The 19701-nt window shown below is 33.5% G+C and overlaps 1 protein-coding gene across 1 annotated transcript in view; it reads left to right on the top strand.

Moving 5' to 3' along the window:
• adgra2 (adhesion G protein-coupled receptor A2) overlaps positions 1-19701 on the top strand; it is a 129274-nt gene that overhangs the window by 77533 nt on the left and 32040 nt on the right. The window contains 4 exon segments of the mRNA NM_001318071.1: positions 13221-13292; positions 18239-18310; positions 18405-18476; positions 19284-19447. Coding sequence (NP_001305000.1) covers positions 13221-13292; positions 18239-18310; positions 18405-18476; positions 19284-19447 — 380 coding nt within the window.

Here is a 19701-nt window from a genome sequence, read left to right as displayed (position 1 = left end):
CAATTTAAACATCTATATGCACTCATTCACACACATACACTACCTAACCTTCTTGCTGTGAGGCGAACGTGCTACCCACTCCCAGTGATGGGTTGCAGTTGGAAGGGCATCCACTGCATAAAACATATGCTGAATAACTTGGTGGTTCATTCCGCTGTGACGATCCCTGAATAATTAAGGGACTAAGCTGAAAAGAAAATAGAATGAAATGATGATTCTTACACAACACGTTTGCTTTTAGAAATCGTACATACTGTATATTAACCAATTGACTTGCTTGTCCCCTAACGAAGTTTGTGTTTACAAGTTAACCATGAGTATTTATGCTATCCCAAAGAGGCACAAAATCACTTTCACAGACCTTTACATGAACCGTTCCCTGCTGGTGGTATGGCTTATCTCAAACTGCTTTTCAAAGAATACTTTGCTTTTCAACACTTGACCTGTAATTTACCAGCGTATTGCATTATAATTGTTTTCCTTAAAACTATTAAAGTCAGAATTAAAGTCAGAATTATTAGCCACCCCTGTTTATTTTTGTCCCTAATTTCTATTTAACGAAGAGAAGATTTTTTTCAACACATTTCTAAACATGATAGTTTTAATAACTAATTTTTAATAACTGATTTATTTTATCTTTGCCATGATGACAGTAGATCATATTTTACTAGATATTTTTCAAGGCACTTCTATACAGCATAAAGTGACATTTAAAGACTTAACTAGGATAATTAGGTTGACTAGGCAGGGGGTAATTAGGCAAGTTATTGTATAACGATGATTTAAGGATGGGAAAATACGCTTTGCGCCATGGCGCATGGTCTAAAAGGGTTGAGTTTATTTTCTTAATGAGTTATAGGTGTGTTTTAAGAATAAACCAATTAGAGCCTCATCTCCCATTCCCTTTAAGAGCCAGCTGCGTCGCGCCATAAGCGCATTTTGACATAAAGTAAGTTCACTTTCGCTTTTGCTCTCGTGGATAGGGAAACCTTTACTCACAGACATCAATTAGCCTATAAATAATTAATTTTGTTTGTTAAGCGCAAAGATTTGTTTCAAAACTATTTCTAAATTCAGTTCTAATTTCTAGCAAACGAATAAATGAACAATAATAAACAAGTGTGGTCAAAATACTGAGATATTTTCAAATACACCTGCCATGCCCCATATGGTGTAAAATTTGACAGGTCGACAAATCTAAGCTTGTTTTAAATAAAATAAATATAAATATGGATATAATTATTACTGCTAATAATAATAACATTATACAAAAGCAAATTGAATGAACTGAAAAAGCCTCCCGAGATGAAGAAAGTAAGGCAGTGGTTTTTAAATCTTCATGTAGGCTAGAAATTAATATGTTTTGTAATATTTTAATCATTTATATTTATATCCTGTATATATCCTTATTATATATATATATATATATATATATATATATATATATATATATATATATATATATATATATATATATATATATATATATATCCTTAAGATATTATATATTTTTCATATGTAAAGATGTATTGCTCTGCATCTTGTTTGTAGTGTGTAAGCCAGGCGCACTTTGCGCCAGACAATAGACCGACTTTGTTCTGGTCTAAAGATCAGACTATTTACAGTTTCTCAAAATAGCAACGCGCCAAAACACGCCTGCTTTTTTAGACCAGAACGCCTATGGGCGCACATTTGAGCGCAAATGCATTTGCTATTTAAACAGCTTGGCGCGATACCTCAAAATGACCCTTGCGCCGAGCTAAAAGTAACAAAAGAGTATTGCGCTGCGCCTTGTGCCACATTGCGCCGGGTGTATGATAGGGCCCAAATATAGCTTAAAAGGGCCATTAATTTTGACCTAAAAATGTTTTTTTAAAAATTAAAAACTGCTTATATTCTAGCTGAAATAAAACAAATAAGACTTTCTCCAAAAGAAAAAGAAAAAAATTCAGCTTTGAAGCACTGTGAATTTTATATAGTGTGTAAATCTAATATGTTGTTACATATTTACATTTTTTATTATATTTAAGCATTTTTAAACTAGTTTGATTTGGACTTGACTGAAAATTATGAACTATTCTAGTTGGTCTGTACTGATAGAAGAAAACACACATTTAGATTGATTTAATATTAAGTGATATGAAAGCTGGGTTTTGGCATTTGTTTTCTTCTATGTTTGTGTCTTTTCAAATGATTTGACAGCAAACTCCCTTCCGGAGTCCGACTGAAGCAATATCCTAAAGCATAAATTGACATTTTTATGCCTAATTTATTTCTGGAAGTAAACACTCCAAGCACAGGCCAGAGTACTTTTCCACAGTTCCGGTCCCAATGTTTCTTTTGGCATTGCATACCTTCCTCCTTCCACTGAACAAAAGATACATTCAAAATAACCACATACATGGAACTGTTTAAGGTCATTCATTTAATAAGTCATTCACTAATTCATTCATTCATTCATTCATTCAACATGGACTTAAAAATACATGTATTTTTTGATCTTGAAATCTTCAAAATATTTTATTCTTTAAGGAACCAGTGCTAAACTAAATATGAATAGTGGTGTTTTTGGTTATTAAGTTGACAATACTTATTTTACACATATATTTTTAGATTATAATACTGATTTTGTGTGTTTTGTGGTTTAATTGGGAGACAATTTGCAAAATGCGAAGATAAGATGCTGTTTCGTTTGACTCAGGAAGGACTGGATAGAGGAAAACTATTCCAATAATCTGAGGAAGGAGAGGAAAAGCAGGAAATGAGTAGGAAAAATAAGAAGCAGGCACATTCAGATTTCCTGTTTGGGTAGGAGTCGATGTAAATTTCAGCTTTATAAGGACCCCATTGTGTAACAGCAGCAGCATGTGTGCGTTAGTGGCCACTCAGAACTCTGGCTGTATGGGAAAAACAGCATTAAAAAGAGACAGAAAGGAAACCATAAAAATCAATGAGAAACCACCTTTGTGCTAGGACAGGAAATGACATACGGCACCAAAATGGCTTCCTCTAAAGCTTTTGGATCTAAAACTGTACAAAGCAACACACCTCTTCAAATTCTTCCTTGTATTATCAAATCAAATCAAATCCAAATTCTTATTTAGACACAAATGTTTCAATAGAACAAATGCTGATTCCAAATAAAGGCATCGTTCATCAAAAAAAAAAAAAAAAAATCAAGAATTAAAATTTGAAATATTGATATATATGATATTTTGAAGAACTTTAATAACATGAAAAGTAGATACACATAAAAATACATTGAATTGCTGTCAACTGTCTTGTTAACAACACTTCAAAATATATTGTTTGTGTGGTTTAGTACAGATTAAGGATGAGTAAATATCCAGCAGATGTTTTTAGGCAGCGGATGCCCTTCCAGCTGCAACCCATCACTGGGAAACACTCATACACACTCATTCACGCACATTCACTACAGACAATTTTAGCCTACCCAATTCACCTGTACCGCATGTCTTTGGACTGTGGGGTAAACCGGAGCACCCGGAGGAAACCCACACGAACGCAGGGAGAACATGCAAACTCCACACAGAAATGCCAACTGACCAAGCCAAGGCTTGAAGCAGCGACCTTCTTGCTATGAGGCGACAACACTACCTACTGCGCCACAGTGTCACCAGTGAACTATTCATTGTTTAAATTATACAAGTATTTTCTTTTATTAGCGTTTTCCTTCATATTCCAACTAAGCCTGTGATTTGTATCTCAATATATATATATTATATATCTGATTATATATCTGATTATATATATATATATATATATATATATATATATATATATATATATATATATATATATATATATATAATCAGACTAATTCTAGAAGTTTTAATGTACTGTTTTGCTGATTTAGTAAAGTACATTATAATTATATTGAATCTCATCTGCAATTATAGATCAGAAAACTTGTTTACTTGTGAAATTGATTTTTACCAACTATTTATAAAAATCAGCATTAACAAATCAACCTGGAGCTCCATGGTTGTTAAGCAATGGTCTATAAATTTCTGGTGAGTGCACAAAGTAGTTTCTAATCAATTTTAAAAGAACCATTTATAGAAATGTATTAATGCGGGCTATTAGTGTTGCAATTGATCCATTATATATATATATTTTATTTCATTATGTAATTTGTAGTTTTGCAACATATCACAAAACTTGGTTTGAATTACATGGTTTTTGAGTCAAGGATCAGACTATAATATTTCAGACCAAGTGTTTCATCTCTAAAAAAATCCAAAATGGACTGATGGTTGACTTCTGTGAGTTGCTCTGCACTTTAAAACCCAAAAAGTTAAGGTAACTCAAACCATTTGAAGAAACCAATTGCAACAAATCATTTAAGTAAAAAAAAAAAAAAAAAAAACTTATAATGAGTACTGTACACTTAATCCATTTGTGTAAACAAAGCAATTTGAGCACAGTAAAACCCAATAAATAAAAATGTAAAATTATAATCTTGTAAACAAACAACTAAAAAAATGAATCATTAAATTTATTTTTAGTCTCATTTTTAATCATAGATTCAATAACTCACTCATAAAAACTGTTTATTTACTAGATAATAATTTTTGAAGAATTATTTAATAACACATTTTTGATGGTTGGTTGTCTTCACCAACTGCTGCAGCCTTCATTTGAAGTGTCAAGCTGTTTTAAGCAGATATTTTAATCTTTACCATAGACATCATTGTTTATTTTTGAACTGTTATTAGAACTGTTAGTAAATCTGTGCTATTTGATTGTTTGTACTTCAGAAATTATAATACGTTGAAAAAAATGCTGTCAAACATACTGTAGATTTGAATGCATTGCTGAGATCATTGAAGATTAATATATGGATTAATATACATATAATCATAGTCATTTACTGCATAATTAAGATTGCCCGGGCGTTTGAATTAAAAACCCAATCTTTTAATAATTGATTGTGCAGCTATACATGCACTGAATGCATTAATGCATGCCAAACTAGTTAAAGTGACAGAAAACAATGTTGATAACCTAAGACATGGATTTAGGTGTATTTCACGTTAAATTTTCTCCCATCTGCAGATGAAGCAGCAGAATAATCGAACCAAAGTTACCACTTAAATAAAAAAAAAAAGTAAGATAAAGAAATTCAGTTAACAGTTTTTCTCAATGTTGTTTGTTTATTTATTTATTTTTAATTATATATATTTAAATAATTTTTAATTATTTGAGTACTTTAAATGCCAGACGGGGGACCTTAGCCTACCTAAAAAGTCTAAGAACTGCCCTGTCCTAACAGTTTAAATTTGTTAACATGATTTCTTTAATGAATCAAATCATTGTTTTAATTTTAACAAACTAGCCATAATGTTTTCTTTCTAAAGCAAAATCCCAGTCGGATGCAAGGAAATCATACAAATTAGATCTGCTGCAGATTAGCTGCATAATCAACATCAAATTTATGTGATAATACAGCCTGATCTCACGAGAAAACGTAAGTCTTTTACGTTTTGCCAGTTTAGTGGCTAATTCGTACGAATTCGTACGAGTTCAGTCGTACGAAATGGTACGATTTTAAAAAGGAGGCGTGGCACCTGACCCCACCCCTAACCCCAACCGTCATTGGGGGATAAGCAAATCGTACTAAATTGTACGAATTAGATCGTACGAATTCATACGAATTAGCCACTAAATGAAAAAGTTACGAATTGCCGTGAGATTGTGTTGGATAATATTGTATTGCTTATAACATCATAGCAATGCACATGTGTTTGTTTATATGAGGCTGACTAATTTGATAAAAAACAATGCGCTAATACAGCTTTTAATCACATTTTCTTGCACTTTAATGTTTAAGTGCTGTCATCATATGCCTTTAAAATGTTTGAGTGTAAATGTAGTGAAAAATCTATTTTTGACAACACTTCTTTTTGCAGAAATTCACAAAGATATAATAAAATTTGACAAAAAAAACTTTGTGATAGAAAAGCGTCCCATATAAATCCTTGAGAGTGTTTATCTCAATCTCCAGGAAGAGCTAAAATGCCACAAGATGCTGTTTTAGGTCAGTGATTGAAGCTTTGTCATCCAAACATGTGCATGCCTGTTTAAATACCTATCATCATGTTCTTACATAAGGTCCTGCTAGGACGGTCATAAACCATATGCTGTGGAAAATTATACAACAGACTTGGCTTGCATTAAATGTTATTTAAAGACATGGATCAAAAATCATTCTTTATAAATCCTTTTTTGGATGGTGAAGTAATGATTTTGAAGACCCGGACAGATTCATAAGTTTTGATTTTAGGTCATGTTTTTCAATTTTGCTATTAAAACAGGAAGTTGGGCATTGGCAATTATTCATTCATTTTCCTTCGGCTTAGTCTCTATTTTAGAGGTCGCCTCAGCGGAATAAACCGCCATTTATTCCAGCACATGTTTTATGCAGTGGATGCCCTTCACATTGTACACTCAAAAAAATTCCGTAATTTTACAGTTTTACCTCAGCTGCCAGAAAAAAAAAGTGTAAAATGGCGGCTGTTAAATTACAGAAATATAACGTAAAATAACGGATATTAAATTACAGAAATTTACTTAAATTTACATTTCTGGTAAATTTCTGTTATTTAATATTTATTTTTTATGCTATATTTCTGTAATTTAATGGCAGTTATTTTACTTTTTTGGGGGGTACCCCAGCTGCCAGAAATAAACTGTAAAATTACAGATTTTTTTACAGTGTAAAAAAAAAAAGTTATTTTACAGTTTTTTTTTTTCCCCACAGCTGGGGTGATGACAAAAAAGGTAAAATAACAGCAGTTAAATTACAGAAATTTACTGGAAATTTAAATTTAAGGACATTTCTGTAATTTAACGTCCATTGTTTTACATTTTTTCAGGTACCCCAGCTTCCAAAAATAAACCGTAAAATTACAGATTTCTTTTACAGTGTAAAAAAATCCATTATTTTACAGTTTTTTTCTCACAGCTGGGGTTCCAAAAAAAGAAAAATAGCAGCCGTTAAATTACAGAAATTTTTTGGAAATTTAAATTTATGAAAATTTCTGTAATTTAATGTCCATTATTTTACTTTTTTTTTTTTTTTTTGTCCCATGCAGCACCCCAGCTAGCGAAAAAGAAGGTAAAATAACAGAATTTTTTACAGTGCACCTATACCGCATGTCTTTGGACTGTGGGAGAAACCAAAGCCTGGGAGGAACATGGGGAAAACATGCAAGCTCTACATGCCTCCTGGTCCAGCCGGAACTTGAGGTGACAGTGCTAACAACTGAGCCACCATGCCGCCCTCGCTTTTGGCAATTAAATAGCTTGTTTATTTTTTTTTGTTCTTGTGAAAGGTACACTTTAGTACAGGGGTGTCCAAACTTGGTAATGGAGGGGCGGTGTCCTGCAGAATTTAGTTCAAACTTGCCTCAACACACCTGCATGGATGTTTCTAGTAAGCCTAGTGACAGCTTGATTAGCTAACCCAGGTGTGTCTGATTGGGGTTGAAATTAAACTTTGCAGGACACTGGAACTCCAGGACTGAGTGTGGACACCCCTGCTTTATTACATAGGGCTAGGCTTTACATTTAAAATGTGTGGTATACTGTGATCTTGCCATTTGTTTTCTTTGTTTTTGTATGTTTCTTGATTTTTGAAAGGGCTTGCTTTGTTGTTGGATTAACAAAAATGTCAAGTCAAGTCATCTTTTTTTGTATAGCGCTTTTACAATGGAGATTGCATCAAATTAGCTTTCCATAAATAAAAAAAATTATAAAAAAAGGTGTTTTTTTAAATAATAAATTAAAAAATATATTTCAGATTGTCGACCATTTCAGCATACCAGGTAGGAAGCATAGCAGTAGAATACTAGTTAAATACTAGTTCTAGTTAAATAAAAATAGTTTCAGTTTAGTTTAATGTAGATGTCATTGTTGAAGGACAATCCACTGTATGAAGATCCACCAGCCCCAACAAAGCAAGTCAGGTGCAACAGTGAGGAGGAACCAAAACTCTATCAGTTGACAGAGTAAATTGAGAACAAACCTTGCGAGAAACCAATGAGTTTTGGGGTGAGTTTTCCTCTGGCCAAACCTAAAAGAGACAAATACAGGTGGGATCCAAAATTATGTGAACCTCTAAGGAGACAGAGACAGACTAGCATGAGTGTCGATGCTGTTCAAATTACAATGTCTTTTTGGAATGTGTTGCTGGCTACTGTTACCATGATGAATGTAGCCTAGCAATCCTTTTGAATTTCAAAGTTATGTATTTGTGTTTTATGTGCATGCTAGTGCACAGAGATAAAGATACGTGTCTTTAGGGTATTCCAGAGTTTAGTAACGTGTCATTTGTTTGTTTTGGTTGTCTTCATTTTAATCATTTCGTGATGATGCGATGGTGTGCTTGCCTTTGTCTGTTTGCTGATTCCCGCTGAACTGGGCAGGTTGTGTGATGTTTGATTCGGGGGATGTTGTGGGGGCGGGGTTTGCGTGACACGCTACATGCTGCTAACTTGTTAGTGGAAACGCAACATGATTCTAGCTTCACGGCTCATGCTCAATATGTCACAGAATAAAAATTCTGTAAGAATACTGTAAGTAGATTTTAACAAAAACAAGTCAGATGTAATTTTAAGGTTACAATTAACTATAAACATCAAAATAAGTTCACTTGTCAGCAATAAATATTTAGACAAGACTGTCAATTTTCCAAATGCATATGTTCAAAGTCGATCAAGAATAACACGCAGAATAAAAACCATAAAGCTCAAGTCATGCTTATGCGGTATGTGTGTGCGCTCCAGACTTTAGGAAGAGAGCTCTGCCTGTTCCAAATTCCCCATCTCAGCGATAAGAGAGTGTCTGTGAGCCGTTGTGTTGATCTTCACACACAGAGAGCACACTTTGCTCTGACCTTTACTCTAGCGGTGTGTGTGTGAGGAAACAGTGGGTAGAGTCTCCCTTTTCATCACAGTGCTAATGAGGGTTAGGACACGCTAGCCAGGAAACAGCTATTGTTCCCTGTCTAAGAGCACCACTACTGGCACACACACACATTTGTTAGCAGATTCATTGAGCAACTCACTGACTGAAATACTCTAATATGTCCTATTTTCTCTATGAACGCAATGTGTTCTCTTTATTCACAGGAATTCACACATGTACTTAATTGTGCATAGCTTTCTCCTGCGGTCACTTTCTCACCTTCTGCCTCTCCACGTCTCTCCACATATTCGTTTTGATTGCTATTAATGTGTCAATCATGTTGCACTGACTTGGCTATACAGATGTAACTGGATAGCACTTTGCTAGCTGCATTCTGTCATGCCAGTGTAAATGTCTTGGTTCCTTGCAAATATATACAGCATATCTGATATCAAGCTGTGTAATGTTCGAGTTTATATTCTGCACATGAGATCATGCTGCAACATTATCTAATGTAGTCCGGCCCATGGCATACAGTATAGGCAAAATAGGGAAACGCTAAGGGCATCGCCAATCTCTAGGAGCATCAAAATGAGTGAAGGTTTTTTTTTATTATTATTATTTAAATATTTTTATTGATTTTGAATAGTATTCAATTTTCGCACAACACAAACACACATATTGAATACAGTGCATAGCTATAAACATACTCATGCCCCAAGAAAGAGAAGAGGAAAAATTTGGGGTTAAACTTTCACTTTGGATATAGTAACCCCTGAGTATTTAATGTAAGACAGAAAAGGCTGCCAAAGCTCATAACACTTTTCTGTAGAGCCTCTGATGGCATATTTAAGGTGCTCAACTTTAAGATTTGATAAAATTCTAATACCCAGTGTTTGTGGGATAGTGGCTTTGTTTGTTTTTCACCTGAGAAGTATCAGGCACCTAACTGTAATGAAGTGAAGGCAATGATTACATAATTAGCTGATAGGTGCATTACTCAACATAGGCTCATTCTAAAAATGTAGCTCTATGTACATTTCTGGAGATCCTGAAATTTGTAGCCATAAGTACGTATGGCTGCATTTAGTTTTTTTTTAAAAACTATGATGCCGTTCCTTTTCGCGCCTACCAGCTGACCACTTACCTCTTTATGGACGACCTTCCCGCTGTTACCAGTTTGTCCAGTTAGCTCGCCATATGTACGTCAGTGGACTTGAGAGGAGTTGACAACGATGACAGGGTTCGAGTCCAGTGAAAAACGCCTGCAAAAAGCGGGTAAGACAAAAATAGAATCCAAAAAAATAAAATAAACAAGTAAATAACAGAGTGAGAATGTGGTAAAATCTAAAAAAGTGGTAAAAATCGGACGAGGGCTTTCTTTTTTGCATTGCTTTGCTTTGTCGGTTGAGTTTAGGGAAGTGGGTAGGCGGTTCAGTTTGTGCTTTTGAAAATATTATTGATTGGGTTTAGGGAAGGAGGAGGGTTTCGGGGGTTGATTGGTCAGTCAGTCAGTCATTCAGTCAGTCAAACACTCAGTCGTCAGCAGCCTCTGGTGGATTAACACGAGAAGAGCAGGCACTAATGGCACCTGTGAGGGAAATTTGAGATCTGAAAAAGCATACACAGTGACCTCTGGGCGATTCATGAAAACAAAAACTGCAAAAAAGCGTAGCTCTTGGGGTGTATTTGGCGCTTTCCAGAAATGTATATAGAGGTACGTTTTTAGAATGAGCTTGGGTTGGCATTACTCCACAAATAATTTAAGTCAAAAGATGATGCTTCACCTCTTTATTATGAAAATGATCCAATGATATTTGTCCAAAATTAATATATTATATGGCATCCCCAAAACATATGACTGCTGGCTCCAAAACACATCTGGGGCAAGATGAATTTGACCCTGGATATATTTTTTGCCACCTTGCTCCTAGATAGAGTGCTCAGCATTTATTAGTACACCCCCCACAAATCTATCTTTTAAATTCATAATTTTTATAGGAAGCTATACAATATTATATATGTCTATATGCTTTAGATAAGTCAGTATTGAAGCCAAATTTGGAGCTTATCTGACAAAATAACTTACCCAAATGTATATGTTATAGAAAAATATTAAATACAACTTTAAAAAAAGAGAAAAAATCTAAAGAAGCAAAAATATTTAAAAAATGTATTTGTAATTTTGTAGCTTGTACTTTTAATTGTATTATCTTTCCATTTCTAAATATGTTTGATGTCGAAAATAGTATTTAAAAAAAAAAAAATCCAGTTCTTTTTTTTTATTACCTGTGCTACCTCAACAGAATGAATTAAAAGATTACAAAAGTGATCGTCCTACAAAAGCAGAACTATTTAATTGGGACTCACCCTGGTTTGATCAATGATCATGATCAATTCTCCCCAGCAAAGCCACAGTTTTTATAGTTACCTGATTGTGATATATGCATAAGTAAACTATCACAATAACAAACAATACCAAAAAACCACTCTGGTAGCCAGTGAAAAAAAAGGGATAGTAAAACTAGAAGAAATAATCGGATAGAGAGAGTTAATGTTATGTAATGAATGAATGAAGGATGATCATAAGCAAAGTTGACAAAAAAACTTGTCTGTTGTTGCAGAGATCCTAGTTTTTGTCACAAAACCTTGTCATATTTCTCATCACATAACACATTTACCAAATTATATATTTACTCATTATATAAAGTATCACTAGAAACAATTTAAAAATAAGGTTCCTTTTCAATAACTAGCATCAACAAAAGTAAGAAATACTGTTACAAATGCATTGTTCATTTTTAGTTCTGGTTAAACCTTCGCTTAATGTTATGTATCTATAGTTTAATACACTCTTAGAAATAAAGGTACGCAAACTGTCACTGGGGTCGTTTCTTTTCTAAAGGTACAAATTTGTTCCTAAAAGGTCAACATTAATACCTTAAGGGTACATAAAAAGTACAAAAGTGTTCCTCTTAAAATCTTTGTACCTTTTAAATAGGTACCACCCCAGTGACAGCTCGTGTACCTTTATTTCAGAGAGTGTATAGTCTTCAATATATTGCAATTATAGTAAATATTTTGTTATATTTTAGCATGTGTGTATAAAAAAATAAATAAATAAATAAACAGTAAATCTTACCTAAAGTGGCAAATTGGCTTGGGCTGGCCCTGGCTGTAGATTTACAATGCTGATTTATGAATGATGTATTGTACATTACAAAAGCAGAATTCTGTCCTTAATAAAATTGTGCTTATTATATTCATTATGTTTATATTATATTTATTTGATTTAAATATATTTAAGATTGATTTATATAAATATGCAGCACACCTTATTATATTATATTATATTATATTATATTATATTATATTATATTATATTATATTATATTATATTATATTATATTATATTATATTATATTATATTATATTATATTATATTGTAGATTAGATTTACTTTCTTAATACACTGCCCTTTTAAAGATATGGTATACCCTTTTTTGACCAGGCTGAAACATCTGCATGTGTTTAAGAGGTAAATTTGACTTGTGAATGTGTAACTTTGCTGTGTGAAAAGTTACATTATAAATGTCCATGGTTTAATGAGAGCATCTCAACTTTCTCTTCCTCCTGAGTTTGTCTATTTTCTCTGCTTGAGGGATCTGCCTCGGTTTTGAGCTCCGGGACCAGGTGTCTTGAGATATGGTTTTAAAAATGCAGGAATTTTCTTCCTTTCACAAACAGAGGCTGGACAAATGAAACTATGTTGAAAGCAGGGCAAGGGTCTTGTGGTCATTGGCATATGAACATTGTTTGATATTTAGTTTCTGTTATTTTATGCTGATATGAACTGGCTGTTTTTGGATGTCAGGTCAGCATATGCACTACTAACGCGTAACATTTTACAAACCTTTTCTTTCAAAGTACATGCAGAATTAGTAATAAAATAACATATTGCTCACATACAGGAAAATAGGCCAATTGCAGGAATAAATCTGCTAAACCTAATGGAAATCTGTTGCTATATACCTGTTATGAGCTTAAGATCTTATGTTCAAAATGATGTTTAATGCATTCTTTGTTTTTATGATTTTTTTGACACTTCTTATATTGTTTTTACATTGTTTGCTTTCTAGTTTTGTTGTGTAATTTGTTTTTTTACTGGTGTAAAGCTGTTTGGTCAACCTTAGTTTTAGTAAGATGCTATATAAACAAAGGTTGATTAATTGATAATACATCTTATTTCATTTGCTAAAAAACAACAACTCTGTTTGTCTTTTTCTCAGGGATCTCAGGAATAACTTGATCAGCACCATTATGCCCGGAGCCTTTCTGGGTCTCACAGCACTTCGAAAACTGTAAGTTGCATCTTAATATCATGATCTTTCTCCACACCTGTGAGTGATTATGTTCTCAAGTTACATTGTTCTCTGTATGTTTTATGCTGTTTTACAGTAATTCTAATAATGTTCACTTACCAGGCTGTTTAAGAATGAATAAGAATTAAGAATAATTGAGAATGTTTTAATAAGTCTTTTTATTCAATGTCATTGTAAACTATTATTACAATTTTACAAAAGTGTTTTTTCTTTAATCCTATTTCAGCTATTAATTTAGTCACAAATCACACTACAGGCTTCAGTGTCACATAATCCTTGAAGTTGGAATGAAACGAAAGTTAAGAATGCAATTTTTACCATATTGTGATGTACATCCAATTTAAACAGTTTCACAAATTAGAAAAAAGTTGGGCTTGCTAACAAAATGGAGGAAGATTTTAATGCAAGTTTGCACTCAGCTGTGGTGGATATCAAATTATTCTATTGTATTCAATAAATTGATATTGCTTTTGCATTAAAGAAACTTCTACTGACTCTCATTGAACATGCATTGGCTAAATCCTTAGAACAATCTAACATTAAACAATTCCATCATAAATTACAATCCACCAGAATCATCATTGGCATCATCTGCTGCAAAATGTTTTCAGATGCCCAATGATTACAAGAACGAGGTGGCAAATTTGATCGACAGAATCGGATAACAAAACAGTGCCTCAAGCGAAGACAAGCAGAAACAAGACATGCACTAATTGCCACGCCCTAAAGGCATTCAATGTGACCAGAAATGAAAAAAAGTTGTTTCAAGAGAGAGGGAAGATTGTGGTATTTGATTAAAGATTGTGTGGGCAAATTAATGAAACAAAAATGTGCAGTGGGGCATTTATAGCAAGCAACTATGTACAGTGGCCCCTCATTTAATGCAGGAGTTATGTTTTAAAAATAGCCCACAATAGGTGAAATCCACCAAGTAGTCTGTTTTATTTTTTACAGTTATTATAGATGTTTTAAGGCTGTAAAACCCCTCTCTAAACTATTTTCTTAACCCACCTGTCATGTTCACATCCTGCCCCTACTTTAGTGTTCCTGGTCAAAATTGACTGGTCTGCTTTAACTGCTCTTATATTAACACAAAAATCATTTTCCTCCACCAAATTTTTATTGAACATTCTTTGGCTGTGAAGAATGTCTCAAAGTAGTGTTTAACATAAATTTACAGAATTAGACATAAAATAACTAATAAACTAATAAAAATAGGCGCTGTAAAAATATATTACATAAATGAACATCAGATGACAGAAATCAAAAAAACATTGCTCATTACTAATAGACAGCTCGCTTAATTCACTTTCACAGGGTCTGACCAAATAAATTGAAATTGTAATCTATCTGAATGATTTATCAACCAGTAAAGCACAAACAAAATGCTATCCTTCCTTGTGTTCTGAGTGATCGAATTTTCTGTCCTTCAAATGTACTAATATAGGGAGTAGTGACTAGTGATAGGGAATAGTGATAGAGAGTATATACGGTGAGCATGGACACAGAACTAGCACTAGTTACATGTACTTTGGTCATTTTTGAGTGAGATAATAACAGTATAATATAATAAAATAATTGTTGCTAAGCTAAAAGAGCTCCTGCTAGATTCAGATATTGGCTGAACGGAGATTAGAAAGAAAGAAAGAAAGAAAGAAAGAAAGAAAGAAAGAAAGAAAGAAAGAAAGAAAGAAAGAAAGAAAGAAAGAAAGAAAAAGTCCATCTCTGTGCTTCTTCCTAGAGAGAAAAATAAATAAATGAAACAAAAAGAATAAAGAAAGAAATAACGAAAAAGAAATAAAGAAAGACACACATATGGATTCATACAACAGACACCAGTGAAACAGTCTGTGTGAAGATAAAACGCTGTTTTATCAGAACGTTGATTCACGTTGGAGGATTGAACAACTTCAACAAAAAAGGGTGGAGTTGTGTGCCACGCTTCCTTTTACAAATTGTGCAATGTTGTATGACAGAACTTATATGAATTAGCCACTAAACTGACAAATTGTAAAATAGTTATGTTTCCTTGTGAGATCAGGCTGGAGGATCAGCACATAATCGATGTGTACAAGAGATGTGTACCTGTAAGACATTGTTCAGTCTGAAATGAGTAAGTGAGTGAGTGAGTGAGTGAGTGAGTGAGTGAGTGAGTGAGTGAGTGAGTGAGTGAGTGAGTGAGTGAGTGAGTGAGTGAGTGAGTTGGGGTAGCGTGTGTGAGGATGTTTTCTATCGGATGAATGAATATACCCATTCATTTCCTATGGTGGTCACTTTTGACCGGGAACACCACAGGTGTAACAAAGTTGATTAAACACTCAAAATTCAATTAAAGAGGTGATCGTCACTTTTATATGTTTAGATTCACAGTGTGGAGGATACTTTAAGGCCTTGAGGCAATCAGATGTAAAACATAATTTATGAGTGATTTAAGTTGTAAATTGGTCAGATTTGACCCGAACACGACAGGAAGGTTAAATGTGCATTAACATGTTTACACTTTTCTCTCTTGTTCAAATACTCGCGTAACTTCTACCTTTCTTTAGCATGTCCAGAAGTCCAAGTTTTTGTGCGATTGTTAGCTTCTTCCTCTGTGCTACCATGGTTGCCTTTGATGGTGCCGAATGTTCAGTCGACATTATGGGGTTTGTTGTGAAGAAAGCTTGCAAACATACAGCAATTCAAAGTTACACTGCTAGCGATCAAAGATTTAAGTATATTTGGCAAGCTGAATGCATTCTGCACTATAAAGGAGACATGGCATGGAGGAGACTGATTGACATTGGTCTACAGCCAATCAGCACGCAGAACACAATGTGCTAATCAGGACGCAGAGCACAATGCACTGTAAAAACGTGAAACTGCAAGATATAGTGAAGGACCACTGTATATATTAAAATAAGAATAGTAAATTTAGAGTTCATGCCAAATTTAAGAAGCGAAGTGGTACACAATTATTAGTACAGGTGCTCAATTACAGTTTTTCTGTCACAGTCCATTTCTCAGATCAGAATTGAAATTCTCAACGCTACCTGTTCAATCCCCACATTATTGTGTCACTTCTGCACATCAGAAAAGCAGTTTCTCAGTCCTTTGAACAAGTTGCAAATGCTTTTGTAAATTCATACAAATGATTATGTGCAATTGATGTTTCCTACATTATCAGTTTCTTATGTCATGTTGATTAAAATTGACTATTTTGGTAAGTTGAAAAGTCTCACCCCCATAACATTTAATTGTTTATTCATGGCTAAAGTCTTCACATGCAAAATGGCTGAAGTTGTCTTAATATTTTGTCATAAAGCATTTTTTCTAAACATTTCCATAAGACTTTTTTTTCTAAATCTGTTTAGAATTGGTAAATTTTTCCCAGGTGAATCTTAACTTTTTTCTAATGAAGGTGCATCTAAAACAGATTGTCCTATGTTCACATTTTTACTTTTGTTTAGATTTTCTTTGTGCTATGCAGCAATGTATTTTCCTTTCTGTTTCACAATGACATGATCTGTCAACAACTTACTGTACAAAGAGAAAAAAATGCTATAGTTTACATCAGAGCCCCTCTTCAGAACATAGTGATATTGACAACATGACTAAGGCTGCATTTACACTGCAGATCCTGATGGTCAATTCTGATTTTGTGACTGTATTCGATTTTTTTAATGACCTGCTTACATCATCTTTCAAAGTGACTAGTATGCGATTGTTTGCATTTACACAGCACAAGTCAAAAGGCTCAATGAACAGGAAAAAAAGAGCGGGCACTGACTGACAGCTGATAATAAAGAGCGCTCTTTTCTCCATTCCTGTATTTATTCTGTTCGAGGGGCTTCATTTTTTTAATTCTTTTTTTACAAGTTGTTTTACTATAGTTTATGACAGAAAAGTTTTCATTTTGCCATCTTCTTTTAAAGTAGGCCTTTTTAAACCAGGCGTTTTAATGTAATTTTCATGGCGCGATTTATGCACGTGATGTGTGGAATAGTTTTATATTAGTTTAGATTGTTTATGGATATTGCTCTCTCTCTCTCTCGTTAACATGCTTAAATACTTGTGCTACGGGACAATATAAAAGCTTTTTTTAGTCCTTGTGTATGAGATTTAAGGTTTGGGACTCTGCTGAAGTCTGTTCTGAAATTAAAGCATCAGAGTTTACATAATTTGCATTGAATTTAATGACGCGTGACTCGCATTGACTCACAAATTTCCACATATAAACAAGGCCTGAATGTGATTTGATTAAATCGGAATCCATGTGATTTGTTCCTGCTTACACGTACATGAGCCATATCTGATCTGTGCCACATGGGAGAAAAAAATCTGAATTGAGTCACTTGAACCATGGAGTGTAAATGCAGATTGTCTTATCCACACACAATGACACAAGGACTTGTCATTCTGATGCCACTGACATGTTCATTGACACAGAAAGTTAGTTTTGAGAGATGAACTAAGGATTTTAGGCAAGAGACTAGTTAACCATGGTGTTATGCTATTTGTACGTGTTGTTTAGAGGAATGTGCTTATTGTTTTGCAAATTTTAATTCTGATCTGGCAAATGTACCAAAGCGACTAAGAAAAAACTGTAATAAAAATGACTATTATCATTACCATTGATGAAATAACGTTTTAATTTTTTAAATTTTTTAAAAAATGTGAAACTTTTTTTTTAAAGTTCAATTTGCATAACATGTCTTTGCTTTCAATTTTGGTAAATTTCATGATACATTTTCAAACAAATATTAAGTAGCTTTTAGTTTGAACATGTACAGTTTCAAAGAGTAAATCACTGATCATTCTGTAATGACTACTGAATAATAAAGTGTTTTAAGTTTTATAAAGCACAGATCCATAACCCCTAACCCTTTATAGCTTGAGCTGGAACACACTATAACACTGTATCGTATTTGCTGTAATCTGCGCAGTGACCTCTCCAGTAACCGAATTGGGTGCTTGACTCCAGAAATGTTCCAGGGACTTACCAACCTCACTAAATTGTAAGTGAAGACCACAATTGCTGAAGTGCTTGACATTTATATGACAATATTGTATTATACTATTGAATGTTTAATTTGTGTTCTTATATTACAGAAACATCTCTGGAAACATCTTTTCCTCTCTGGACCCAAATGTGTTTATGGAGTTGCACTCTCTCAAGCTAGTGTAAGTTCAAGTAAATGCTCTCATAGTACACATGATTATATGTTATTAAACAGGACCTGCAAAATTAACTAGATTAGATGAAGTTTTAACAAAAAAATGTGTTCACATGTAAACCACTAGCCTAGAGTTGCAAAAATTGACTCACTTCATTTTTATTTTTATTTTCTCCATAAATCTGAGGCAGTGTCAGAAAGTGTGATGTATGCAAACATACAGTACAGCATTTCAGTGTCACACTGCTAGCAATCAAAGATTTATGTATGATTGTCAAGCTGAACGTTTCTGTACTGTACAGGAGACACGACACGGAGGAGTTTGATTGACATTGGTCTACATCCAATCACGACGCAAAACACAATGCATAAATCAGGGTGCAGAACACAATGCTTGTAAAAAAAAGCCTGTCAAATTGCAAACAAAAAAATCCATGAAACTGCAAGACCACAAAGGCACCGTGTTATGGCGAGGGACCACTGTACACATCAAATCTGCAAAAAAACTTCCAATGTCAAGTTTAAAATGCATATACATATTAATCTTTCATGTTGATGAAAAACTGAACAGTCACATAAGTGCAATGGGTTATATTGCAATAGGATATTCTTATGAAAATGTGAAATGCTTTGTATTTAAAAATAATAAAATAAAAAACATATTTAAAGATTAGTTTGTAATGTTACAACATATCAAAGAAAGTTATTTATTCATTTATTTTGAGAATTAGGAGATAATAAATGACTTTTTATTACACAAATAAATGAGCAGCATGCTTTATTTTATTCTCACATCCAATGTTGTTCTTATTAGGAACTTCCATTCTGAGTTCCTGTCGTGTGACTGCGGTCTTCGCTGGGTCCCAAGTTTTTTCCGCAGTGGTTCTGCTCGACTGGGGGATGAAACTTTATGTGCGTATCCCAGACGGCTTCAAAACAAACCCCTACGTCTTCTAAGAGAGAGTGACCTCAGCTGTGGTGAGTTAAATCAATATCAGTGTTACAACCACAATATCCTATTTTTAAAATATTTATTTTTATCTATATTTATATATTATCTACATCTATATTTATCTATATTATATTTATTTTATCTAAATTTATTTCAAAATATATTATCATTATTATTATTATTATCATGTATGGAATGCCATGCTTGTTGATTTGAAGTAACAAACAGAACTCACAGTTTTTTATTTATTTATTTTTTATTTTTTTGAAAGAATGGTAGA

Source organism: Danio rerio, chromosome 8 (assembly GCF_052040795.2).
Source record: "Danio rerio strain M-AB ecotype USA chromosome 8, GRCz13ab, whole genome shotgun sequence".
In the NCBI taxonomy this organism is placed as follows: domain Eukaryota; kingdom Metazoa; phylum Chordata; class Actinopteri; order Cypriniformes; family Danionidae; genus Danio; species Danio rerio.
The sequence above is the reverse complement of the archived record's forward strand: the minus strand, read 5'-3'. Positions and strand labels throughout refer to the sequence as shown.